We start from the raw sequence: 26,796 nt of genomic DNA, 5'->3' as shown, positions 1-26,796 counted from the left end.
ACGTTCATGTTTCGAAACAGCTGGCTTATTTAATGAGAAAACTTCTGCGTTTTGGTACCCCCGATGGCCGTGGTGGTAGTTCGTACGTGTGGTCTACACTTGTGTTTTCCACTCCATACGTCACAGCAGCGGCACTCAGAGGGCACTCAGTAGAGGCGTGTGTCATTGAATTGAGCTCAGGTGAGGCGAAACTCCTTTGTTCCACAACCCCAACCTCTTGGAACCGGCAGCTGAGTTCAGACTGCTGTTCGGAATGGGCCGGGAGCAGCGGCGTGCTGGTGATGGTAACTGCGCTCCGTACCTGCGCACAGGCCCCCGGCTGCCTTCAGTGAGTGCTCAGCGTCTCGCACCTTCCTCAGAAGGGCTGGTGTCAGCTTGCTTCTCTGTTCCTTTTTTCATTGTTTATTTTGGGAAAGATGATGGGGGCGATAGAGGAGCTTAAAGCATGTGCAGAAAAGTAAGAGGAAGGCATTATTTCCCCCAGAAAGTGCATCTGGCGCTACGTGGACTCACCCTGGTAACCGGCTGTCAGCGCGGCCGTGGCACAGTGACAGCACGCGTCCCACAGGCAGACTGTCACTCCTTTCCGTGCTGTGCCCTGCCTTGTCTTTACCTGGATTCAGCTCCCCCAGGGAGAAAAATGGCCATTCCGATCCTGCCTCTGTCACCAGGATGTGACAGGAACTTGTCACTATTTTTGACTCTCACTGCGGTGAAGCAGACATTTCTAGTCTGCATTCTTCTCATATGAAAATCGGGAGAGTGGCTGTTGCACTCTGCCGAGTCAGGGAATGCAGGAGAGGGGAGGAACTGGACAGTGCAGAGGGCACAACCTTGTGTGCCTTTCTGGGTTGGCTCTTCCTACCAGCGAAGCTAGAAAAAGCACATTGACACACGCATGCGCGGACGCGCGCTCCCGCACACACAGGCCGGTGCGCGCGCACATCGGGGAGCGCGTGCGAGGGGCCCGCGCCTGTCAGGCGCTGGTGGACGCCCTTGTCCGATGGCGCTGTGCCGGGCACCGTGTGGGGGAGCCTGTGGACGGCGGGATGGTCCTTGCCCTCAGACTGCTTTTGGACAGACACACAGACATTTCAGTGTAACAGCCTCTCGTGCTGCAACCACTGCTTTGATGGATGCTCCAGTGCTCCGGAAACACGGACGTCTAGGGATTAGAGAAACCAAGGAAAGCTTTTCAGAGGTGATCATTTTAAATGATTGTACTTTGACAGATGAAGGAGGGAAGGCATATTTCAGGAAGAGGAGAAGGCGTGTGTGTGTGTGTTGGGGGACGTTCTGGACGCCACTGTAGCTGACCTGTGGTGTAGGTGTTTCTCAGGGGAAAGAGAACATGCAGCTGGAAAGGATCCAGATGGTGAAAAACCTCGAATGTCTTAGGTTTTGTTCTAGCAAACATTGGGGACCATCAAAAGTGTCAGCTTTCCTTCATCCCATGTCTCTTCACTGACCATCTTCCCTTCTGTAAAACTGTGCCTCCTGCAACCAAGACTGTCTTCTTTACGCAGAAATCCAGACACTTCGTCCAAGTCTTCCCAACCTCCTCCTTTCCTTCCCACTTTAACTCTAGGGTATGCAAAAGCTTAATAGCTGCTTTCAAAATCACTCTAGAAGTTAACAGACAAAACACAAATATGCACACACATCGCAGCATTATTTGTGATAGCAAGAAATGGAGCCACCGTAAGTGTCCATCCTCAGCGGGCTGGCTAAATGAATTATGACCTATCTAAGTAATCAGTATTATTCAAGTATCCCAAAGGTTTCACTTACAGACATGGGCAACTGTTCACAATCTATTATTAGGTAAATAGAGCAAGTGACAGGATAGAAGATCATGGTCATGTTTTGGCTTTCCAAATTGCTTATCTCCATTTATGGATTCATAGAGAGAAGCTTAGAAGGAAATCCACCAGTTTCGAGTAGGGGCAACACTGAGTAGTGGAACTTGGGAGAGGGGGAGAGAAAGGGAGGACTTCATTTTTCTACCATATTGACCCAGCACATATCCTGTGTTGTTTGGATATTCTAAATGAGCAAGTGTTACCTTCAGAACACAAAACCTGTATTTGCACATCAACAGCATAGAACAGAGACACCCAAAGTTTCTCAGTTCATAGCATCCAGAGTGTCTCAGTAATTTTTTTCATGGTTCCCCCAGCGCAAAAGAAATACCCCAAGTTCTGTTTATTAGGTAGTTTCAATCCAACTGGAAGAAAATTAGTATTTTTATTTCACTCTTATATAACCACGCTTGGGTCCTCATGGGATGTGTGTTCTTGTTGGGCCCCTCACAACCCCGTAAACCTTGGACTCAAGAGTGGACACCACCAGCCTTGTTTCCTGTTCTACATGGATTTTTCTCAAGCTTTTTGCTTCCTGTCACAGCAGCCACCAAACCCTTGCTCTGCACACGTGACATTGAGAGGAAGGCAGTGCGAGCTCATTTGAGACACTGACCTACCTGGAGCTGGTCGTTCCCCTGGTGTCTGAACCTGCTGGTTCCATCAAAAATTTAAAATATTCCTCAGCACCCTGGGAATTCACTGCAGGGCCGCGAGATGCGTTGGCACACAGTTTGGAAATCATAGGCATAGAAAGTGGTTGGGTACAGCCTTGGAATGTCACCTCACTAGCACGTCCTCAGTGGCTGTCCTGCCATGGCTTCTTCCCTTGCTGCATCTAAATTTGAGCTGTGCTGCAGATCTTGCCAGAACTTTGGGGCCCTCCAGCCCTGACTCATGCCTCCTTTCTGCCAGCGCAGCAGGAGACCTAATTTAGTTATCTGATGATAAGCCTCCCACTCTTTCATCCTTTGAAATTTTTTTTTAAAGTGACGCTTTCAACGGAAAAACACTTGAAAACATTTTGCGTGGCTCGCCGCCCCCAGGGGATGGCAAAGTTTCTGGAGAAGGGAGACCACGCCTCCTGTTTCTTCCCAGTGGCTCCCAGATCCTCACACAGTGCTGACCCTGCGGGATCCCTCCATAACTGCCATCCTCAGCAACAGTCCTGGGTCTTCTTTGTCTCTTCCAGTATGGACGGACACCTCTGCACCTTGCAGCCAACAACGGGATTCTGGACGTGGTCCGCTACCTCTGTCTGACAGGCGCCAACGTGGAGGCGCTGACCTCGGTGAGTAGCCTTCTGGCAGGAGAAGGCGATTGCAAATGTCTCAGGCCTCGAGGGCACAGGGGAGAAGGTACTGCTTGGCAGCTGCACTCCAAAGCAGACAGGCTGCTGTGAAGCTTCATCTCCTCCTGTGCAGTTACGTAAACATTTGCCCATACAGACCCAGGGTAAGAGCTCGTTAATGCTTCCTCCTCTCCTCCCCAGGCCCGCGCCCTGCCAGGAACACCTGCTGTTTCCCACTGGCCTCTGCGCTTCCCGTGTTACACAACAGGCCTTGGTGGGTTTTATTAGACGTGTGTGTTTATCTGTCCTGACCGCGCCCCCCTCCACCACAGGCCAATGGAGGTGCTGCAGGCTTTCAGGGAGGGAGGGAGGAGGAACGCCCCGCGGTGTCGGGGGAACAGGTGACAAGAGATGTTCTGTCTCCTTTAAAGAAAAGTCTGGCTTTGCTCTTCAGCCCACAACATATTTTAAAATGAGATTTCTTTCATTTCCCTCGCTCCCGACACTCCCTGCTCCAGACCTGGTACCTCCCTGCAGAAGACGCCCTTTGATTCACATTTTACTGATGCAGTGAAATATTATCATGAGTTGTTTCCGGCCCAATAGGGGGTTGCGTCTCCATTCTCTCGTGTGAAAGATTCCTGAGACTCACTAGAGTTTAGTGCTTCCTCTAAGGAGATCCACTGGAGTTCTGAAATACAGTGGCCAACCTTGGGAAAATCAGGTCTCTGAGGCTGGGGCATCATAGAGGGGTTGGCAGTCTGTGGACCACGGGCCAAATCCAACCTGCTGCCTGCTTCTGTTAATAAGGTTTTATTGGGACAACAGCCAAGCTGTTGTCTGTGGCTGTCTTCACTCTATAAAGGCAGAGTTGAGTAGTTGCACCAGGGACCCTGTGGCCCTCAGAACCCCAAATATCTACTCTCTGGCCCTTTACAGAGAACGTTTGCTGACCCCTGGCCTAGCACGGTGCATCCCTGGTGGTGCTGATGTGAGATGGACATCACTCCCTCCCACAGGCAGTGGGTCCATTCTCTGCAGTGTTGAGCCCCGAGCTGGGCCCTTCTGCAGGCCCAGTGAGGTCCAGTGCTCTATACAGGATTGTCCCCCGTCTGAGGGCACCTCCTCATCCATCACAGACCCACCCTCGGCCACGCATGGACCTCCAGGCCTGATGTGCCGTTACCAAACCCTGCCCGTCCGCATCTTGGCATGCAGTTCAGTTACTCCACAATAGAGCATGTAGTGGCATTTTTATGAGGAAAAGTATTTTATTTGTTACAGATGTTGCCTCATAAAAAGTGAACTGTCGAGGACAGCTGTGAAGGTGCCAGCAGCTGCCCCGCCAACCCCGGCAGTGTGGGTCGGGCCTCTAAAGTGTCTGGCCTTTGGCCTCTGCGGGGTCCTCGGGCTGCCCCCTGACCTCTGTGAGCCCGCGGCCATCTCCCTTTGCCTTCCCCACGGCAGCTTTTTCCTTGCCCCCAACCTGGGCTTCCTCCTCAAGAGGGCCTCGGGGGTAGCTCTTGCTCCCCACCCTTCCCAGCTCACCGCAGACACTCGTCCTGGTCCCCACGCGTCCGCCCCAGGGCTTTATTCATTCAGCAAATGCTGAGCACCATGTACAGAACCGGGAACACGGTGGGACCACGACAGGCGAGCTGCCCCTCCCTCAGGAAACTTCCCGTCTCATGGGAGAGAGTCGGACCCAAGGGTCACAGCAGTAAATGGACAGCTGCTGGAGGGGACCAGTGGCAGTGAAAAACCCGGGTCCCCTGGGAGGTTTCAGGGGGCTGGGGAGCGCTCCTGGGAGAGTGGAGAGTGAAGGAAGGCCGGAGCTTGGAGGAGCGGAAGGACAGAGGGCGGGAGCGCTGCCCGGAGAGGCCCGGCCGCCCAGCAGGGGGCGCTCGCCCGGAGCCGGGAAGCCAGGGAGCCGGGCGAGCTCCACGCAGGCGGCCGTCTCCAGTAGGACAATGTGCCGCCCGGGGCCTCCTAACCTTTCTACTAGCCACGTCTGCAGAGGAAAAAGAAATAGGGGAAATTGAGTTCAGGAATTATGTTCGTTGCACGTAAGATGCAAACGATTATCGTTTTGACTTGTAATCAGTGTTTTTAAATCATTGAGCTATTTCACATTCTCTTGATTTAAGTCTTGGAGATCCGTGTGCGTTCTTCACCCACAGCACCTCTTAGCTCGGCCACGTTTTCGGCACCGAGCGGCCGCGTGTCGGGTGGGCGGCCGCCTGATTGGACGGCACCGTCCAGCCACTTTTCTCTGCCCCTTCGTCTCTCTCTGCCTGACACGCATCCTTTCTCCCATCCCACCCCACAGCCCTCCACTCTCTAGCGCCCTCTAGCCTTAACCTTCCCTCCCCTTCTGTCCTCAGCCAGGGTAACTGGAAAAAGTCTCCTGACCCTCTGCTCATCTTTTTCCTTGCTTCCCGCCCCTCCTCCGCCGGCCACAGTCTGTCCTCAACTCCCCGTGACTCTCAGCGGAGTCCCCAGTCCCCTCCTGGGCGCGCTCTCCTTCAAAACCTTTTTATTGCTTAAAAAATTTTTTTTAAAAAGGACAAGAACAAAAGAAAGACTTGATGAATTTGACGAATACTTTTGTAACCCCACGAAGGTAAAGAAACAGAATCTTCGAGGCCACCCCAGAAGCCCCCAGTGGCCTGTCCTGGCTGCAGCCCTCCCCCTCCCCACTGTAGTCCCTTCCTTGCTGTTCTTTAGTCTTTCTCACCTGAGTGCCAGCAGTTATCTCTGTTGTCTCTCCAGGACTCTGCCACTCTCTCCTGCCCTGGATAAGAAAATCCTACTTGCTCCTGCTTCTCTTCCTGCCTCTGCTGCCCTCCTCCCACTCTGTGTCTTCTTGCTGCTGGTCCGTGCTGCTTGGCTGGCAGCCCTCCTCCCTCCGTCCCCTGCTCCTCTCACCAGCCCCAGGTCTGCGGCTGCCCTGGAGGCTCAGGCCCGCATCCAGGTCTCCAGCCCCACTTGTCCCCGGGGCGCCACACTCAGACCCAGCCTGGTGGACGCCACCTCCGCAGCCCACCCCTCTCCCCACCTCCATGCGCCGCGTCCTCTCCCTCCGGGGCTGCTCTTCGCCCTCAGTGTCTGACCTTCGCACAGGGCTTCCACGTGCATCCGGTCATCTGGGCCAGGAAGCGTGGATACTCTGTTCCCCAGCATCGTACTGGTGGCCACATCCTGGCTTCTTCTTGAAATTCCAGCACTTCGTCCTCTGCCTCCACTTAAAAACTTCACTGTGGACTTCCCCCAGGACCAGCTCAGCCTCGGAACTGGTCCCTTGCCCGTGGCCTCATGGCCTTCCCACCACCGCATTTATCATTCTGGAAAAGCGCTCCCATTTCAAGTCGTCCTGGGGCTCCATTGCCTCCAGGATGTGCCCTCCATAGCCTGCCCCCTGCCCCCTGCCCACCTCATTCTTCACCCTGCACCCTCTCAGCTGTACTGAACTGAGCGGAGCTATTTGCCCCTTGCTCACTCGCACTTCATCCAGTTGGCACATGCTGTTCCCTCCCTCAGAATCTCCTCTTCCCACCCGTCACCCCCTGCACATAGTGCCCCCATGTACACACACACACACACACACACCCCTGCCATGAGGCAATAAAGCCTTCTTCTGCTTTCACAGTGCGAGACTCTCAGTGCCTAACACCCAGGCACATAATAGCACATGCTGTTAGTGTCAGGAAAATTCTACGGCACTAACTCCTTCTCACTTCCCAGTATTCAGCTGGAGGCCCAGGACGCCTCCTCTTTCCCACCTCCCTCAGCGGGTATAATTTGCCCCCTTTCTTGGTCTGTTGGAATTGACTGCTGATTCTCCCATGAGGCTGTGAGCCCTTGACCATGATCACATGTGATCTGTCATGGCCTGGAAACTGGTCTCCCTGCTTCCACCCTCCCCTGTCTACAGTCTGTTCCTCATGCAGCAGCCTGCCTGACCCTGTTCAGATATGAGTCAGATTGTGTCCCACATCTGCTCAGACCTTCCTTTAGGGTAAAAGTCCTTATGATGGGGATGCCCTTAAAGATCCACGTTGCCTCCCTGACCCCATCTCTTGCTCTTCCTCCTCCTCTTAGCTCCACCTGTACCAGTTACATGAGCGTCCTTGGTATTCCTCAAACATGACAATCATCCTGCTGCCTCAGGGCCTTTGCACTTGCTGTTCTTGGCAAGACTTCCTCAGGTATCCAAATGGCTTGCTCTCTCACTGTTTTCAAGTTTTGACTCAGATCTCACCTTCTCATTGAAGCCTCTCAGACCACTGTTTGTAACAAAAAGAGCAGTGAGTGCTAGGATCGCTCATGGACCAGCTGCGGAGCTGGTATCTTGCTCCGGGGTGCCTGGTGGAACAAGGCCAGAATGCAGACATCCAGCTCCCACCCCTTTCCCTCTGGGACAGAAAGCCAGGGAGTTGGGGGGCCCACACCTCTTTTGTAACGGTTACTGCTGCTTGCTTTTTCTGTGCCTGGTACGTTGTTGGTTCTTTCCATTTGGTTTTCTCTAATCTACTCAAGAACCTGTGCTGTGAGGGTGGAGGAAGAGACCCGGGTCTGGGAGGCTGAGGGACTGACCACACAGCCAGTAGGGGGCAGAATCCGGACCTAAACCCGGGCCCTTCTCACTCCAGTGTTTAACCTCTTCCCACTACACTGGCAAACATTTCTTTTGCAAGCCTGAAATGAGTCCTTTAGAGCAACACGTTTTGCAGACTGTTAAGTGCTGCACAAATGTAAGGACTTTTGTTGATGACAGTTTTCTTGTCATTTGAGAGGCTTAACCATGGAGGGTAGCTTCTACCAGTGAAGGTCCTCTGCCTGTGTAATATGCAGATCTGAGGTCTTCAAGAGAAGCCTTAGGGCCAGTCACACCAGAAGACAGAAAATTTAAGTTGAGACCCAGACTTCTTCCAGCTCAGGCAGTGTTTCCAAAACTGAGCTGTCCCACAGGATCACCTGTGAGGGCTTAGAAGCTCAATGTCCAGGTCACACCCCAGCAAGGTAGACGCTGAGTATCCAGGTGGGAGCCAGGCAGCAGCAGTTCTTGAAGACCCTGGCGATTCTGATATGTGATGAGGTTTGGGGGCCACCAAACTAAGTCCTGTTTTCATCATGTCAGTAAGGATCTAGAGCATTTTTGGCATGAATCCCCAGTTTGGATGTGGTGTCTGACAAGTTACCTAATTCATCCCAAAGCAAACTAGAAGCTTTTACCTGCCTGTTGGAGCTACTTTGGGACTTGAAGGGGGCAGAGAGAGATGGGCAGCTGGAGTGTAAAGCCTGCCTCCTCCAGAGTGCCCATCTGAGCTTGGACCACAGCCTGAAGCTCTGATTCTCAGCTGGGTGGTCACACCTGCCAGAGAACATTTGGCAAAGTCCAGAGAAACTGGGTTTTTACAACTGGTGGAAGTGGACTGCTACTGGTGTCTAATGGCAGAAGCCAGGGGTGCTGCTAAGCGTCCAGTAGCACACAGGACAGTCTCCCACAGCAGAGAACCGCCCTGTCTGAAATGTCAGTAGTGCCCAGGTTGAGAAAAGCTGATGTGATGGGACCTCACTCATGGCTGGGATTGTGACCTGGGCTGAAAGATGGGAAGACTTGCTGTCAGTCAGACCCGGGCATCCCTGAGCTTTAATCCCCTGGAATAGAACTTCTAGCTGTCACGGGCGAACATTGAGAGATAAGTCTTCTTGTTTAAGAAAAAGATTGCTTTTATTTCTTTCGAAACTGCTTCTCATCTTTTCTACTTTTGAATTGGTAATGATTTCTAAAACTGCGGCAGAACGGTCCCTCAGCCTGCAGCCCCTCCTCCGTTCCTCCCCCACCGCCAGGAGCGGCTCTCAGGTTACCGCACACCGCACACCGAGAGCTGGATCAGCACGGATTATTAGGAGGCGCTGGATAGACGCGAGCCCTCACCGTGCACGTCCACCGCCTAGAAACAGAAGCCAGTTCGTTCAATATGAAACTGCAGCCCTGTGAAAATTCTCTTAATTGAAAGCAAACACCAAAGTGCCGTGGACCCTTATTTCCTCCTTTTATGTTCTCGGAAAACCTTTAGATCAAAATTGTCTGTAAAATTCAGCCTTTTCTTTGAAATGCATAGTAATTACCAGTCACTGGCTTGATATGAGTGCTGAGGTTTGTCCACGGAAGGATTTGTAAGATGTTAGCTTCCACTAACTAGAACTTGGCAGCTAACGACAGTCTTTCTTGTCCGCCTAATTGGAGGGAGGTTTTCTCTGCCCACTAACGAGGTGCCCGGTCTGATTAAAGCCTGTGGGTCTGAGACGTCTCGCCATTGGACCTCACCGCACCAGTGCATGATTTTTTCCCTACTTCTTAGCTTCCTTTCCTGGACAGTCGAGTGAAATAAGGATTCCACAGAAAGGGAAATAACCCAGGACATGGGTTGTTTGTCCACCTTATTTGCTTCTGGCGCCTGTTATGCTGTTTCTTCCCCAGATGGTGGAATTAGTGTATGGAATGCACAGCTCTCTGTTGTGAAGAAATAAACTAATCATTTTCTCCAACAGGATGGAAAGACAGCGGAAGATCTTGCTAAATCGGAACAGCACGAACATGTAGCAGGTCTTCTCACAAGACTCCGAAAGGTGAGAGGTTCTGTTTGTCAGTCTGAAATCTGCTGCTTTTATGTGGAAAATTATGTCTGTTACCTGGTAAACCCTGAGAATGAATGAAAGAGGCTTTGGACACATGAGTGGACCAAAAGACATCTGCCCAGTGCTGTGGTTTGCGTATCAGTCTGTACCAGCGCACTGGCTGCCTCTCTGGGTTCTTCTGTATCAGGACCTGGAAAGCCTTGGCCCCTTGGCAGTTGCTGTGCGGGGTTTCCGTCCTCCCACCTTCTCTCTAATACCTGCCCCCCACGAAGGAGAGGGGAAATGAGAAAGCTGACTCTGCTTCTTTCTTAATGTTCTGAGCTCTAAGATACCACGTGAGCTCTAGTTTTTCAAACATCATTGCTCTGAGGTTTAAGGAAGCATGACAAAAATAAGTAAATGCAAGTGTGCCGTTCCAGCCGCCATCATAGCAACATATACTGAGAGATTTTGAAATTGTCACACCCTTTAAGTTAGGGATTCTGTCTGTGCCTCCATCCTAAAGAAATGAAAGAAATGCAGGGGGAAAAGTCTTACACACAAAGATGTCCATTGCAGTGTTATTTATAATACAGTAGTAAAAATCACAAACATCAGATGACCAACAATAATGTCCAGTAAATTTTCATACAGCTATGAAATGGAATGGTTTGGGGCCATGTTTTTGAAGTGGTTTTAGTAACAAGAGTTTAATACTTAAGATGTTCCTGGGCTTCAAAGTAGAAGATGAATCATGTGCACATTATAATCCAGGCTGTGTTTTTGAAAATGCATAGAAGAGGGAGGGTAGAGCTCAAGTGGTAGAGCGCATGCTTAGCGTGCACGAGTCCTGGGTTCAATCCCCAGTACCTCCTCTAAAAATAAATAAATAGACCTAATTACCCCGCCCCCTAAAAAACACATACAGAATAAAATATTTTTAAAAAAGAAAATGCATAGAAAGAAAATGTTAACAGCGGTGTCTCTGGATTTTGCTATTATAATTAACACTTTCTTGAAACATTACTATATTTTATCCAAATTTATCTATAAATTATCTAAATTTCCTATACCAATCATGTAATAATGTTTCAAAAAACAAACTGTATAGAAATAAATAAAAAAACTCAGTTGATTTAAGTTCTCGTTGAAAAGGTATTGTCCAAAATAAGCTTAGGGTATCCCACAAAGTTCCTGCCGTATAAATGAAAAAGCGCCTGGGGGAGGAATGATAATGAGTTAGTTTCACAGCTACGGAAAATTTGAATTTTTAGGGCGAGGTGACACCTAGGTTGGAGTGATTTCTTCCCTGGTGCTTGGCGTTGACCTGGGGAGGCTAATTCATTTTCACACCTTCGTGTTTTGGAGTCTGTAAACAGAGGCGCTGGGCAGACAGCCGATGAACGCTGAGATTTCCCAGGCCATGGCGGGATCGTGTCCCCTGCGATCTAGAAGTTCCAGAAAGAGATCCCTCCTTACACTTTCTTACAGGAAATACTTAAATTTCTGGGCTTCATGTTCTCCCACTTTGTACTGCCACCAACTGTCTCATTGTGAGAAGAATTTGGACTAGAGAAACAGAAAAACAGGAGTTGGGGGTGGGGGGTTAAGAGTATGTCAGCAAATCAGCCATGAACTTTCACATCAAGTCTCTTATTCTGAAAATTCACTTTATTTGAAGCGACGTGTCAGCCGAGTTCATCCAGATTGGCTCTGAGGCCAGCAGTTTGCAACCTCTGACTTTTGCTGGATTTTACAGTAGGGAGCCCTGCATTTGAGTGTCGAGTCTTATGTTTATAGACAAAAATGTCTCAATATGAGGGCTGTTTTAAATCGAGTCCTCATTAGAGTATCCACCCAGAGTGGAAGGAAACTGAAATGAAGTCTGGCCTTTCCACAGGCTGGATGAGCACACATTTTTTTACAGTTAATTATTTAGTCTCTAGTATGGTCTGCTGGTAGAAAGAAACACTTAATTAGGCTTAACACCTTAGCAGGTGTATAAACATGCTGGGGCAGGTATTCTCAGGTTTCCCAGATTCCACAGAGAAGGGTTTTAGCCCACCTGCCACCCCCGGCGCCGCCATCCTGTCCTAAGTCCCAGCGTCATCCTTGCCGGTGCTTTGTGGGCCCAGCTGATACACCAGCAGCACCCCTCACAAGCCCAGCACTCGGGGCAGTCCGGCGGCCACATACTTTCTTGGGTGGAGTGCTGTTCACCCCCTCAGAGACCCTTGCTACACAGCAGTGACCCAGGGGAAGGTGCAATCTGTTCATGTTTAAGCAAAAATCAGCTGCAAACCCATGATCTCCAGTGGTTGGATGGTCACCCCGGAAATGCCCTCCTCTGGCCTAGTGACAAGGCTTTTTCTTGGACTCTGCTGTGTTTTATTGCCCACCTACCTTTTAAGGAAGATCCTTTCTTTTATTTAAAAATGCATTGCTTTGCTGCATGCAAACTCAGATGTCCATTATGACAGGACAGATAGAATGAATAAATGCCCAGAAAAAAAGACAAGAAGGAGTGTGCCTGACACCATGGCCAAGGTTGGATGGACTGGATTGGATTAATGGGGTTAAAAGCACTTTTTCGCAGGCCGTTGGGTATAGCTCAGTGGTAGAGCACGTGCTTAGCATGCGCAAGGTCCTGGGCTCAATCCCCAGTGCCTCCATTTAAAAAAAAAAAAATTAATAATAATAATAATAATAATAATAATAATAATAATAATAATAATAATAATAATAATAATAATAAAATGAAAACGGAATATTTTTTTTGAAAAGCGCTTTCTCCCATAATCTGATCCCCATATTTGCTGCAATGCTTCAACCACATTTATAATTAGGAATATAAGTATGAAACACAGCTCCAGGCACCCCAGAGGGTGGCTATTTCCAGACTAGAATTTACAATTTGGCGTCGCGTGGCTTCCTGCATGGTCCCAGTTCCGGTTTTTCTTTCTTTTTTTTTTTCTTCCATTAATTTGCACCTTTGTTTCTTGGTCTCTCTTTTTAAGAGGGGGTGGGAGAGGGGAGATTACAACATTTTGTATTTTACCATGATCCTGTGATTTTTATAAGGAGAGATCAGGCCGAGCAAAGTCATGTCAGTGCCCGTGATTAAGGGACATTGTCCCTCATAGAGCCCAGAATCTACCGAAAGCTTCCCCTCTCATCTTTGCTTTGAGAGGCAAAACACGGGGTAAAGGCTGAGAGCACAGACCCAGGAGTCCCAGCCCTGCCCCTTTCCAGCCGAGTGAACCAGCTTTGTTCCCCTGTTTGTTAGATGGAGCGAGTCTAGTGCCACTCTCAGGAAGGCGATGAGGGTCGGATGGGTGATCTAAATAATGGCCTCAGAGCTGCGCCTGCGCAGTCAGCGCCCTCGTCCACACCCGCAGACCGCTCTCCCAGTCCTGGGGAAACTGGGCGGTTTCCGGTGGTGGCTCCTCTTGTGACCCCGCCCCCAGGAGCAGATGCTGGGGTGTCAACAATGGCAATCGTGGCAGGGTACCCTTGAGAGTCATTTTTAGTAACAGCCACCGTTTAATCCTCGGTATGTGTAGCGGGCACTGTAATTTTACCTCCCGAGATGGGGATGTTCCACCGGGAAACCTGGGCTCCAGGAGGTTAAGCAACCTGCTAATTAGTGTAGCCCGGAGATCGGAGCAAAAAAAATGTCTGCTTCCAGGCAGGGCTCACTCAGTGGCTCAGGGCTTCTTGGGTGCAGAGTCCTTGGCAGGTGGGAGCGGTCCTTTCCCCCCACTCCCCCACCCCCGGGGGCCCACCCGCTTTGTCCCAGCACAGATCTGATCGCCTTCCGCAAGGCAACCCCAGGTCCCTTCCCTTCAGCAGTCTTCCCAAGTCCGTATTCGAGGACACCTGCACATTTGTCTGCCTTAGTCGTTCCCTCCGACGACTCTAGACCTCAGTTTCCTGATTAGCCAGAAAGGGAGGAGTTGGCTGCCAAGCATTTCTAACCACACTGGGTTTTTTTGTTTGTTTGTTTGTTTTCGTTTTTTAAAATAAATCCCAAAATAAATAACTGCTTGGGATTTGAGGACACCCAGTACTGGAATCTGTTTCTTGGAAATGATCACAATGTTCCAGTGCATCCCAGGAGAATGCCTCCCAGGGAACTCGTGGGCGGTTGCCTCAAGGAACAGCCTCTACCTGCAGAGAAAGCCAAGAAAATAGATTTACTTGCAATTAGAACCTGGATCATTGGCAGGAAGAGGCTGTTGACAGCTCTGTACAATGAGTATGGGGAACAGGAAGAGGATAAGTTACATCTAGGAGCATCTTACCACCAATTCCTTTCAATAGCTTTTTCTCCTCTGTATTTGCCAGTGTTTCTCACTAGGATGCTTTCCGCGTTATCTTGAGGGAGGAGGGGAAAGGCGGGGGGGACTTCCTGTCGCTGCAGGATATGAAGACCCCCAAGCATCTAACATCAAGGTATTCCCTCCAGCATTTATTATGGAAACCAAAACACCACCTCTGCACCTTTCCTGACACCAGCTGGGGCGGTGCCTCCCTCAGGTCCTTCCCACCCCAAAAGAATCCTAAACAGAGTCCTGGGGAGACGTCTGTATCTGGGACAGCAGGGCGGGGTTGACCTTAAATTGCCTTGCAAGTCCATTTGGTTTCTAAGTGGGCCAAATTAGCAACAGAAGTGCTCCCTGTGTTTTCACCTCTAATCAGTTGACAAGATTGGAAATGTATTTTTAAACACTTGTTAGGGAAGCCACAGAGCTTTCTCTCCCAGACATAGAACCAAAGTCATTTTGTTGACCAGCATGGGGCAGTGGAGGCCCGGCCAGAGGAGATTTGTCTCTGGAGGCGCCCACAGCTTCCTTGCATGGTAGGTACCACCTTCCTATAAGGAGGAAGTGCACCGTCTGCTGACCCCTGTGCTCACCCCACTGCTAAACAAAGCCTGGTCCAGCCCTCCAAACCTGCCCCAAAACTGTATTGTTACTTAGCCAAACCAATTCTCCTCCTAGAAAAAAAGGAGGGGGCTTGTTATGACAGGCGGGGAAGGAGCTTGCACTTAGATTTTGCACTGTCATCCATTTTTACTATCACTGCAAGCCCATTCTAACCTGATTTTAAAATACTAGTTTCAGACGGTTTGGGGAGTTGGCTTATTTTTATTTTGTTTGATTGTCCTTCTAATCAGCTTTTCCATAAACTGATATTAAGAGTAGAATCTTTTCCTAAGCCTAAGACTAGACAATGAAGAAAGATGGCCAGGAATATTTTGGAAAATAGGACAGAGTTGGGAGTTTGCCCAGAATTTAAAATTCACCACCAGTCAACTGCATTTGCATAATTAAGAGTTGCTGCTCCCATCCTGCTGGGTCTAATTGCATCCTGCCACGTGTGGAAAGCCACGTCACCTCGCTTATCTGGCTTTCCCAGATTGGAGATGGTCCTCCCCGTCAATCTGTTGATGTTTAGTCACCCTGGCGGATGAGAAAGTGACAGCTAAATTGCCAGGGGCACAAGGTGCTGGAAGAAAGGAAACTAGAAACCGAGATTCACCAGGACTTCAAAAGGCAATGCCGGGGGAGGGTAAAACTCAGTGATAGAGTGCTTGCGTAGCGAGCATGAGGTTCTGGGTTCGATCCCCAGTACCAACGTTAAAATAAATAAAAATAAACAAATACGACCTAATCACCCCCCACCAAAAGGTAATGCAGTTACCAAATAATATTCATTTAAAAGATAGTCACAGTGTCTCTGCCAAGAACAGTTCTAGGCACCAGAGAGACCACAGTGAACAAGAGGCAAGACACAGCCAATAAACTAATAAGAAAATGCGAGATGAGGTAAGTCGGAGGCGGCAAACCATGGCTGTAGAGCCAAAGCCGGCCCGTCACCTGTTTATGTAAATAAAGTTTTATTGGCACAAAGATGCACCCCTCCACTCCTGTCTGTGGCTGATTTCTAGATACACAGGTGGCAGTCACAACAGAGAACACCTGGCCCTTTACAGAAAGGTGTGCCGCTCCCTGGTGTAAGTGCAGGGGATTCAAATAGGCTGAAATGACAGACGGTAGAGGTAGAGGGTGGGGGTGGCAGCTGCTGTCCACTGACTGGTTGGGGGATGCCTCCCTGATGGTGACATTTAAACCAACACCCAAAGACAGAGAAAGAGGAGGCAGCTGGAGGAAAGGTTGGTGGAGGGAGGAGTGAGTGAAAAGGGCCGGAGGCAGTAAAGAGTTGGGTGTGTTCTAGGGAATAGACGGGAAAGGAGGGGGAGATGGGGTCAGCTGCAGAGTTTGAGCGTGGATGTCTGGGCAGAGAATGACGCCCAGGGAGATCTGATCAGAAAGAGACCTTGGGAAGGCGCTTGGGTTTTGGGCCACGTGTGTTCAGTGAGTGGGTTAGGTCTGACTGCTTAGACTGAGAGACTGGTTGGAAGGTGGTCTTGGTGGCCAGGCAAGGTCGGTCAGCGGCTTGGACCAGGCTCAGTTACTTTGTGAGTTTTGGGCAAGAATAGAAATAGAAGCTGACTTTCCTGTGTTACGCAGGATTTAAAGATACACGGATTTAAAGTATATGCTTAAAGCTAACAGGGAATAGCATGTGTTCTAGGCTCCCACTGTCACAAACGCGGCTTCATCACCACCAGGCTCTGGTTTAGGATTCCCCCCCTCTTCCCAGCTCTGGCTGTGGGCACGCAAGAGGCCCACACCCACTCACCCCAGGCCTCACTGTTGTCCAGCCACATCCGCCAGCCTTGGTGGGGGGTGATGAAGGGGGGGACACAAGAGAACATTTCAAGGCACGAGCCAAGACCTAGGTAACACCATAGCCCCAGCTCTCCACTCCCCGGGCAGAGTCACTGCACCTGCTCCCCTGGCCCAGCCCGTGAGGGCCTGACCAGCCTGGGCACAGGGGGTTCCTGGAGCTTCTGTTAAATATAGACCACAATGGACTTCTGAGCTCCCTGACTCCAAAGAAATCAGTGTTCTGCCACCTTCTGGAGCCCGCCAGGAGCACACCCAGTACCTTCCTCTGCCCCTCTCCGCATCAGAACCATAGTCTGCATTGGGGAGCACACACTCTTTAGGCTGCTGGAAGCTGCCTTCCTGGGGACACTGGTCTGGGCCCGCCGCCCGCCCCTGCTGCGACATCTAGTGGTGAAAAGTGAAAATGCGCCGCCCGCCAGGAAAAGAGATTTCAGACCCTTGTCACAGACGTCTGTATCAAACTTGGTAGTGTCCAGATTCTCCTAGGTTCTCAGGGAACACGAGGAGGGGTCATCCTCAAGGGCGAGGTTAGGTTTCCTTAGGTGAAGACTCGAGTATTATTTTGCTTTTCCTTGCCTTGCCTTTCAAGATCATGGTGGATGCTGTCAGTCTTGATGGAGAGAGCGGTTTCCTGGCGCATCTTCCCAAAGGCAGGGTGAAGGGAGAATGAGGCGGTCCCAGCCCCCAGGCCAGCAGCTCCCGGGGGGAGGGAGAGGGAGGGGTGTCAGGGACACGTGTGAGGGCCCCGCGCAGAGCGGGACCGTGGGATGGCTTACAACACTATACCCCATTCTTCGGCCTTCGAATCTATTTCTCACCTGCCGATCATTCATCTCCACTTGGAAGGTGAGAATGTGTGTGTATGTGTGTTGCTGTGACCATCCAGAATCCAGGACATTCTAAAAGCCAAGCTCTAAGTCCAATGAAGCAGTATTTTCATGGACAAAGACTTCTTGAAGGTGGTTATTATTTGAGAAACAGCCTGTGAGCAGGTAAGAGATTCTGATGAAGGAACGATGAAGCCTCAACCCACATTTCTGACAAAGAATTGAAGCCCCCCTCCAGCCCCCCAACGACGTGGAGCCTGTTAACACAGGCCAGCAATCCAAGTCATTTGCTCAGGAGAAACAAGGTGCCAAACTGAGATGCACCCTTTGTCTATGCAAATCCAAAGCAAGGGGTCCCGTTGCCATTCTGCTTGCCTTGTTCGTAGCAATGACTTGTAAGTCTTACTTTAAATCGGGACCCTGCACTAACTGGGAAGTGTCTTCCGAGTGGGATGAACTGGAAGGGGCCCTCCTTGCATAGTTCCCTGCTTGTAGCTCAGGCACGTCCCGCTTTGAGGTGAGATTCTGCTCTCTGTGTGCAGCTCCCCATTTATCACCGGCCCCAGCCCCTTTCCTTGCGGGGAGACCCAGGGCTGAGTTCTGCCTTTGCCCTGGGCAAGTGCCTTGGCCTCTTTGAGCCTTGGTTTCCGCATCTACAAGGGAGAACAGGAGCGCTGAGCACAGAGGTTTCTTTCAGGTTTAATAAGGAAAGTAAGAGAGCACAGTGTAAGCTGGAAGATAGACACGGGGAGCTCCTGCTGCAGACACGGGAAGTGCGTCTGTCTCAGCTCCTCTGGGTGTGATGAAAAAGAATTCATGACCCTTGTTAAGGACGGTCAGGTTGACTCTATCCAGGAGGTACTGCAGTGGGGCTGGTAGCAGAGGAGAGAGATGGGCTCCTTGTTGGAGAGCGGCTGCAGCACGGACAGTTACCGGGCTAGAGTGGAGGGCATCGTCCTGGGGAGGGGAGGAGGAACCGGCCTCGGGCTGCATGCCACAGCTCCAGCAGGCTGTTACTACAGAGCCGCTGCGAGTCTGGTGGGACATGTGAGGCTGGGATGGAGCTGGAGTGGATGATCGATGTGTAGACCCTGAGGTAGGTCTCTGGGTGCGCAGGGCACTTTGCCAACACCATCCCTTTGAAAGCATTCATGTTATATTTGATGTCAGAGTGTTCACATGTCTGTGTCTCCCCAAGACTGTGGATCTGAAGCAGGTGTAGACCTTCCTGTTCCAGCTTATGGGAGGTCCTCCATAAATGTCTGTTGACAAGTGAATGAGCAAATGTGTGAATTACCCACTGCTGGGGAGACCGCTGCTTCTCCCTGGAGGGCTGAGAAAGAAGCAAATGGAAAGGTTGTCATGTCCCCCAGGCCCCTCCCCGGTATTTAGCTCTGTACCTTGTGACTCCCTCCTTCTCATCATCTTGCACCTCACAGGGTTGTAAAGGAACAAGACCCTCCCCACCCCCAGAAGGAGCAGGTGCCCCTGGCCAGTCTAACAGGCTGACCCCTGTTTCACTTTTAAATTGATCACTTTACAGGAATTGCTCCCCACCTCCAATTCATTATCATCAAAATGCAACGGAAATCGGCAAATCCATAGAGACAGAGCACACTGGTGATGACCAGTGGTCAGGAGGCAGAGAGGGGAGCAGGAAGTGCCTGCTAATGGGTACCAAGTTCCCTTGTGGGGTGATGGAAATGCCCTGGGGCTAGATGGCGGTGGTGGTTGTACAGCAGTGTAAGTGTGCTAAACGTCTCCCAGGGGGACACTTAAAAATGGTTAAAGTGGTGACTTGTATGTTATGTGTATTGTTTTTTAATGGAGGCACTGGGGGTTGAACCCACTAAGCACACATTCTACCAGCTGAGCCATACCCTCCCCTCTGTGTGTGTACTGCACGTGAAACGTTTTAAAACGCAGTGGGATCAGAACAAAATGTATCTGCCACATGGGTAAAAATTGCGGACTTCAAGTTATAAATGAAGTTCTGGGGATGTGATGTACAGCATGGCGACCAGAGTTAATGATACTGGGTACATTTGATGGTTGATAAGAGTAGATCGAAAAAGTTCTCATCACAAGGAAAAAAACCTTGTCACTGTGTGTGGTGATGGATGTGAACTAGACTTCCTGTGGTGATCGCTTCACAACATATACAAATAGAGAATCATCACACTGTACACCTGAAACTAATAAAATGTTACAGATCCCTTACACCTCAATTTTTTTAAACAGAGGTGCTGGGGATTGAACCCAGGACCTCGTGCATGCTAAGCATGCGCTCTACCACTGAGCTGTACCCGCCCCCACCCACTCCGCCCTACCTCAATCTTTTAAAAGGAAGAAAACTCACAGACTGGAAGGCGGGGTCCTGGCCCCCGGGGATTGGGGGTGTGTTTTGCCCAGGGCCTGCCCCTCCTCACCTCCATGATGACTGACAGGCCCTCTTCCATCTGTGTTCAGGACACACACCGAGGACTCTTCATCCAGCAGCTGCGACCCACGCAGAACCTCCAGCCGAGAATCAAACTGAAGCTGTTCGGCCACTCAGGGTCTGGGAAGACCACGCTGGTGGAGTCTCTCAAGTGTGGGCTGCTGAGAAGCTTCTTCCGAAGACGCAGGCCCCGGCTCTCCTCCACCAACTCCACCCGGTTTCCGCCCTCGCCCCTGGCCTCCAAGCCCACAGGTAGGGGTCCTCCACAGCCCCCTGCCCTCGTCCCTGTCTCTCCATCAGGTGCTTTTCTCGTATCAAGTTCTGGGAGGGCTGGTGGCTTTGTTTGGGGCACTTGGCCCGAGGCTGATCAGTTCTCACCGCCTTGGTGGCTTCTGAGCATGACCCGTCTCAGCTCTTGGCCTTGTGTCCACTCCCCTTGGCTGGCAAGTGCACCTTGGCCCGCCGATAATGAGGAAAGGGCGTCACCAGCATCACGATCCCCAATCACAAACGTGCAAGATAGCACAATCGCGTCGTGTTCTGCTCGGGGACGGGGACTCTGCCCTTGAAGACACGAAGAGCTTGGGCTGACACAGGTTCAAGGCTTCACAGACTGAATCTCAGGCCCCAGGATGGTCCTCCACCCTCGGAATGCCGCAGGCACATCCAGGAACGTGAGAATCTGGAACCATGAAGCTGGATTCACATGGCAGCCCATTCCTGCACCTCTCAAAGTTGGTTGATGGTTTTGAAAGGCTCCTTAATGGTTTTCCAGTTGGTCCATCCACCCACCTTGTTGGGAAGGGGACTTAGCTATCTTCCCCGACCTTCCGCAGACACGATCATCAGTGGGTTCCCAGCCAGACCCGCAGGGTTGCCTGTCCTCCCCCAGGGAGAAGCCCCTGCAGTGAACAAAAGACAGTTGTGCCATCTGGGGTGTCTTTCTTCCTGAAACCCCCCTTTAGAGTGAAGGAATTAAGTTTTTCAAAGATAAGAATAGAGACCTTCAGAGAATTTGCTAAACAACGTCAACGCTGAAGCTTTGGGCCTCAGACTCGCCTTCCATACATACTACAGAGCTGTCACTTCTGTTCCCTAGGATGAAAACAAAAGCTTTAAAGTTTGTGATTCCGTGTAGTTTCTCTCTACATGAGGAAGGTGGTCTGGGCAGCATGAGTCAGGGGGTGAGGGACAGTGGACTGAGAGCTACGTGCCCCCTTTCAACTTCATTAGTCTGAACACAGCAATAGAATTGAAACTTGGGTAAGAAATAATAACCAAAATGGAGAGGTAATTCGAATGATTGCAATATTGTTAACACATATTGCTAATACGTACTGAGCACTACCTGTGTGCCAAAAACGTGGCGAAATGTAGTATGTGTGACACCTCATTTAATCCACATGACAGCTTACTGGCATTTTTGCCACCGTTTACTGAGCCTTGAGGGGCCCAGCAGACCACCCGGGAGTCACACAGCTGCCAGTTCACGAAGTGTCTGGCTCCTGAGCTAGGGCTCATTAATGACACTTAAAACGGCGTCTGATTTGGGTGTATCCATGCTCATGTTTTCCATTTTCCACTGTAATTTTGCTCAGTTTCAGGAAGTAAGATAGGTTCACACCTTCTCAGAAGCCAATAGTTTTTCAGATTTACTGATTAAGTTCAGCTTCTGTGTGTGGTCCAGGCCAGTGTTCAAGGTTCAAAGTCCACTTCTCCAGCAGTTCCTGGCGTCGCCCCTAGAGGGAGCGAACTCTCCCGCTGTGAGTTCAGGTCACTGTGGTCTGAACAACTGTGTATGGTGGGGTGGGGGGGTGGAAACAGGTGGAATGACACTCTGTGTGTGTGTGTGTGTGTGTGGTGACAGAGACCGAGATCTATCCTGATCTGTGACCTGGAAGTTTTAGTCCTATTGGCTATAAATTTATACCCTAGGAGCCTATGGGCTAAACTGAACCAGTCACCCATCAAGTGACATACGGGTTCCCCAGGAGGACGAAATCTTATCTGCTGCTCAGCCTCACCCCTCTGAAGCAATATCTCCATTCATCTTCCTTCTGGTCAATTTCCCATACCTGGAAGAAGCCGGAAATAGATACTTGATAAAATGCGGCTCAGGATGGCCGGATTATCAGCAAATCTCACTGTGTGTAAGAGCGTCCCTGAGCCAGGGCTCAGAGAGACTTGGGTCATGGGGCTCAGTGACACCAGATTCTCTCGAGGACGATCTGGGCTCTGGCCCAAATAAGCCACCCCCGCTGCAGTCAGCGCAGAGATGCGGTGGGTCTCTTGGGGAGGCTGTTACTCGTGTGTTCTTGGCCCCCCTTGTTCAGAGCTGCCTTCCCCGCCTGAACCCTCAGAGTTCTGTGTCCAGGTAACTCATTAGTGGAGCTGGGCTTCTCCAAAAGGACTGTTAGGAGATGAACACAGCTCTTCCTTATATGTCGTGCAGCTTAGTTCTTTAGACCCTTCCTGGTGACCTGTCATCTCTGAGGATGCTGGCTGTGCCCCCAGCAGAACCTTCTCTGGGAACTCACCGTTCTCTCAGGAGCACAGTTCTGCTCTCTGTGGTCACGTTCCTAGAAGAAAGTCCACTGAAGATGGTAAGAAATGCCGAAAAGACACGCGAGAAGGTGAAGGGGACACCAAAAAGTTGTCCATCTGGAAAAGTCGCTGCTCCTCGGGGAGGCAAAAATAAAACCTACGGGGAAGCAGGGAAGTGTGGGAAGCCACACGTGTGAGTCACAGAGTTTGTGCCGACCTGGGTTCCAGGTGCTGCACACACATGGTCTCACCGGATTCTCACAGCTTTGTGCAGCTGGGTCATAAAGCCATTTCAGAGAAAAGTACCTCAAGGCTCAGGGACACATGGTGTTTCTGCCTAAGCAGAGGTCAGCAGCCTGGTAAGCTGCAGCGTTCTGTGTAACGTGAGGGAGGGCAAGGAGGAAAATTGAATTAGCTCCCAGTGTTTGAAAATCAAGAAATCTCACCTTAAAAGTTAGATATTGGGCTTCTTGTGAAAAATTGGAAGCACTGGCCACACTGGACTCACATTCCTGCCTGGAGCGTGTTCGTGGAGGGGGAAGGGGGGGCTGCCCCATCAAGAGGGGCACGTGCTCTGCATTTCACCTCATCACCACCCTGCCCCCTAACTCCAGGAGTCGCATAGGCAAGGAGAGAGAGCTCAGAGGCAGAATCCCCACACTCGTGTCTGCAGTTTTGCCCTGTGACAGAAAAGACATTTCAGGTGTGCACTGGAGTGTGTAACTACGGTAACCCCTAGTTCACCCCAGGCCTGGCTGGCCGAAGCCAGTGGCCTCCCAGAGGGCCTGGGCAAGGATGGACAAGCCACGTGGCCTCGTAGAGGCCCACGCTGCTTAATGCCCAGGTGGCCAGTCTGCTCCGAAGGGTGGGTAAAGTTTCTAGCCAGGCAGTCCCTGAAGTGACAAGATTCATCCACAGTTAATTCTAGGCCCGCCTGAGGCCAGGAAGAGCCAGGAAGCTGTGTCTACAGGCTCTGTAGCAGGCCCTTCTGCCCTGCCCGGTGCGGGGCAGGCACACCCTGGGCAGAGGGAGTGCTGGCAGGAGGCAGCAGCACGCGGGGCCTGGACCCCGCCATCCTAGACCATGCAGTGCACCTGTCACTTCCCGGCCCTCGCAAAACAGCACAAGGGGGTCCTCGGGAAAGCAGAGTGTGGCACAAATCTGGGGTGCCAGGAGGGCCACCTGGGGGACACCCGGCTGGGGGAGGGCGGCAGGCTCTAGGGGGCCTCGTGTGCTGGAGGGGAATCAACGGAGAGGTAGACATCCGAGGAAAGGCAGCTCTGGGGTGTGGTCTCCAGAGAAGGAGGTCTGATCTGGAAACAGCAGCATTGTCACTTCACAGTAGCATGCCGAGTGGCCTGGTCCAGGCCAGAGCTCCGACCCCCATGACCTCTGCTAGAACAGTTAGACCAGTCCTTTCCCCGTGGGGGATGCCCACATGGGCACATTTACACCACTCAGGCAACAGAAAGGTTGTTTGTGCCTTTAGAAACCTGCCCCTTTTGCATTTTCCCCTCTAAAGGCCACCAGCCAGGAGACGGGACAGGGAGGGGTGGGTGACCTGGGTGCAGCTGCTCACGGCACGTGGCTGCCGCACACACACCCACTTTGTGGCCAGCTGAGTGCCACAGCTGTTGAATTGCAGAAGAAGGGAAACCCCCAGTGCCAGCGGAGGGGCCGGTGCCCAGGAAGAGCCCTGCAGGAGGCTGTTCCCTGCCCTCACCAGAGAGGCGCCTTTGCAGGAAGTCTCTTCTGACCAGGGTGCAAAAGTGGCTCCTCCATCAGGACCTGCCACTTTTTACCACTAGGGGTCAGTAGTTAGCAAAATTGGTTTCCTTCTGTGATGTCAGTTTCCCTGTGAAAGTGTTATTTTAATAATATCGTATACGAACTCTTCCCTTACCTTTCATTCTCCCAACAAAAACTGTCAGCGAGGTGCAGGAATGCCTGTCATTTACCGAACCTGGTCTGCTCTCCCTGGGCAAGCACCAGCCCACAGTGCCGCTGAGACAAAGCTTATTCCCAACCGTGGTCGTCCCAGACACAGGTTTCAGGGCACGGGGAAATAGACAAACCCAGTCTGGCGAAGTCCCATGGCTTTTGTCAGACTTGGATGAACAATCTGCAAAGAAATACACTAAAAGGTCGATCGTGTTGGCATTGAAAACTGAGCCATTTTGTTTTCTTCGTTACATATCTGTTTGCCAAGTGGTCTACTTTTGTAACCAGGGAATATATGTATGAATAGGTCTTCCCATCTTCTTGCCCTTCCTCCTTCCCTGGTACCTGACCCTACCCTTGAGCTCCGCGTTTATCCTCCTGCCCTGCACCCTGCCCCCACCGCCCCTTGGAGATTCCCATTGTCTGAAATCTCTGGTCTTTAAACAATAGTGACCTTTGTGTTTGGATCACCAATTTTAAAAGTCTGGTGGCCCAGGTAAAACGATCATTTCTTTAGTACCTGGCAGTGCCTGTCGCTATTAAATGTGAACCAAAGGTTTTAACTATGTAGTGTGATTCAGAGTACCAAGCCCCTCCCCAGAAGCACTTAACAGATCCCCTGCCCCCATCTGCCCTGAGTCCTAGCCCTGGAGCAAAGAGGCCGGCTCTGCCTTCACAACGCTGTTGGGGGTCTTTTAAGAGAGCCAGGCAAGCCAACGAGCTGTCCGGACCCAGGATACACAGGGCTGCTCCTGGCCCAGGGAACCCAAACCGCATTATTCAACTGACCCTCCCTCCCCCAAAGTTCTACCATTATTATTTATGTAATACTTTAAAAGCTGATTCTTTTTATTTACTAAAATACATAGGTTTGAAAATGAAATCATTACTATCCTTATAATAAGTGGAAAACCAATACTGCTGCTGTAAATAAAAATAAATACAATGAACAGCAAATAATGTGATCAAAGTCTAGCTCTATACAGTTACCTACCCCTTTTTATTAGAAGGGAAGATTAGCAAGGATTGAAGAGACGCTAAAGACTTGATGCCACAAATTGAGACTTGTTAAAAAAGAAAAAAATACAAATGAACTTATTTACAAAACAGAAACAGACTCACAAACATAGAAAATAAACTCATGGTTACCGGGGACTGAGGGGAACGGGGTTGGGGGATAAATTGGGAGTTTGAGATATGCAAATGTTAACCACTATATATAAAAATAGATTAAAAAAACAGATTTTTTCTGTATAGCATAGGGAACTATATTCAATATCTTGTAGTAACCTATACTGAAAAGGAATATGAAAACGAATATATGTATGCATACATATGACTGAAACATGCTGTGCACCAGGAATTGACACATTGTAAACTGACTATACTTCAATTAAAAAGAAAACAGTCAAAGGAACATACAAGAGACAGTGAAGCATCCAGAGGCTAGAAATAGAGGGGAGCCATTACCTCCCTGGGGGCTGAAAAGACAAGGGGAAGAAATCTTGATCCTGGGAGAGCTGGAGCTCCAAGGGGGAAGCAGCTCAGGGGAGTCCAGAGTCAAGAGACACAGCTGGTACCAGAAAAGCAGCAGGGAGTGAGGAGGGAAAAAACAGCTCGGCCTTCCTCTCCTCCCAGCCTCCCCAGTGCCTCCCATTGGTGGACCCTAACCAGAGGCAAATGGCAAGTAAGGCTGGGAGATGCGTCCGTAGGGTCAGCCTCTCGGGGCACAGCAGCGCGGGAAAGGGCACGGAGACGGAGCGAACGGAAGGAGTTACGCAGCGTCCCCGGGAAGCAGTGCTGCGAGGGGCGAGGGGCCCACGCACAGCCCGGCCTGAAGCGGGTGGGGCGGGGACGGAGCGGGTGCCGGAAAGGACAGGGCTGGGAGGGAGGGCAGCGGCGCGCCGCGCGGGCAGGGTCTGACCGGCTTGCTCTCTGGCCTGCAGTCTCCGTGAGCATCAACAACCTGTACCCGGGCTGCGAGAACGTGAGCGTCAGGAGCCGCAGCATGATGTTCGAGCCCGGCCTCACCAAGGGGATGCTGGAGGTGTTCGGGGCCCCTGCCCACCACCCGCACTGCTCCGCCGATGACCAGTCCACCAAGGCCATCGACATCCAGAACGCCTATCTGAACGGTACGGCCCACCCCACACGGGAAGGACCTCGAGTTTCCTTTTACCTCGGTTTCCCCCGAGGGAGCCTTTGCCAGCAGGCATCCGTCATAGCCGCACAGAAGAGGGGCCAGCGCAGGGTGATATTGGGAGTGACCCTGGACTGAAGCGTGGCTGGTTAATACCCCCAAAAAGTAAAACTAAACATCCTGGTGCCCCTAGCACCTGGCAAAACACCGGGCATACCGTAGATGCTTAATAATCGACTGTTAAGTAAATTAATACATCTTATAAAGTGGTGCAAAACTCCCACTTGGATGGAAAGTTTCATAAAATACAGTCCTACTAGCAGTTTGATACACCCAAGTATGAAACCCAACTGCCACACCCCCAGAGCT

At 50.9% G+C, this 26,796-nt stretch overlaps 1 protein-coding gene across 6 annotated transcripts in view; it reads left to right on the top strand.

The window, feature by feature from the left end:
- The window catches only part of DAPK1 (death associated protein kinase 1), a 180,774-nt gene that overhangs the window by 138,987 nt on the left and 14,991 nt on the right, over positions 1–26,796 (top strand). For all 6 annotated transcript variants that reach the window (XM_074363072.1, XM_074363070.1, XM_074363073.1 and 3 more), the window contains exons 18-21: positions 3,055–3,153; positions 9,712–9,789; positions 19,832–20,054; positions 26,234–26,422. In XM_074363072.1, coding sequence (XP_074219173.1) covers positions 3,055–3,153; positions 9,712–9,789; positions 19,832–20,054; positions 26,234–26,422 — 589 coding nt within the window. The remainder of the gene's footprint in view (positions 1–3,054; positions 3,154–9,711; positions 9,790–19,831; positions 20,055–26,233; positions 26,423–26,796) is intronic.

This window comes from Camelus bactrianus, chromosome 4, assembly GCF_048773025.1.
Source record: "Camelus bactrianus isolate YW-2024 breed Bactrian camel chromosome 4, ASM4877302v1, whole genome shotgun sequence".
NCBI lineage: Eukaryota > Metazoa > Chordata > Mammalia > Artiodactyla > Camelidae > Camelus > Camelus bactrianus.
Note: the sequence above shows the minus strand (reverse complement) of the source record. Positions and strands in the feature narration are given on the sequence as shown.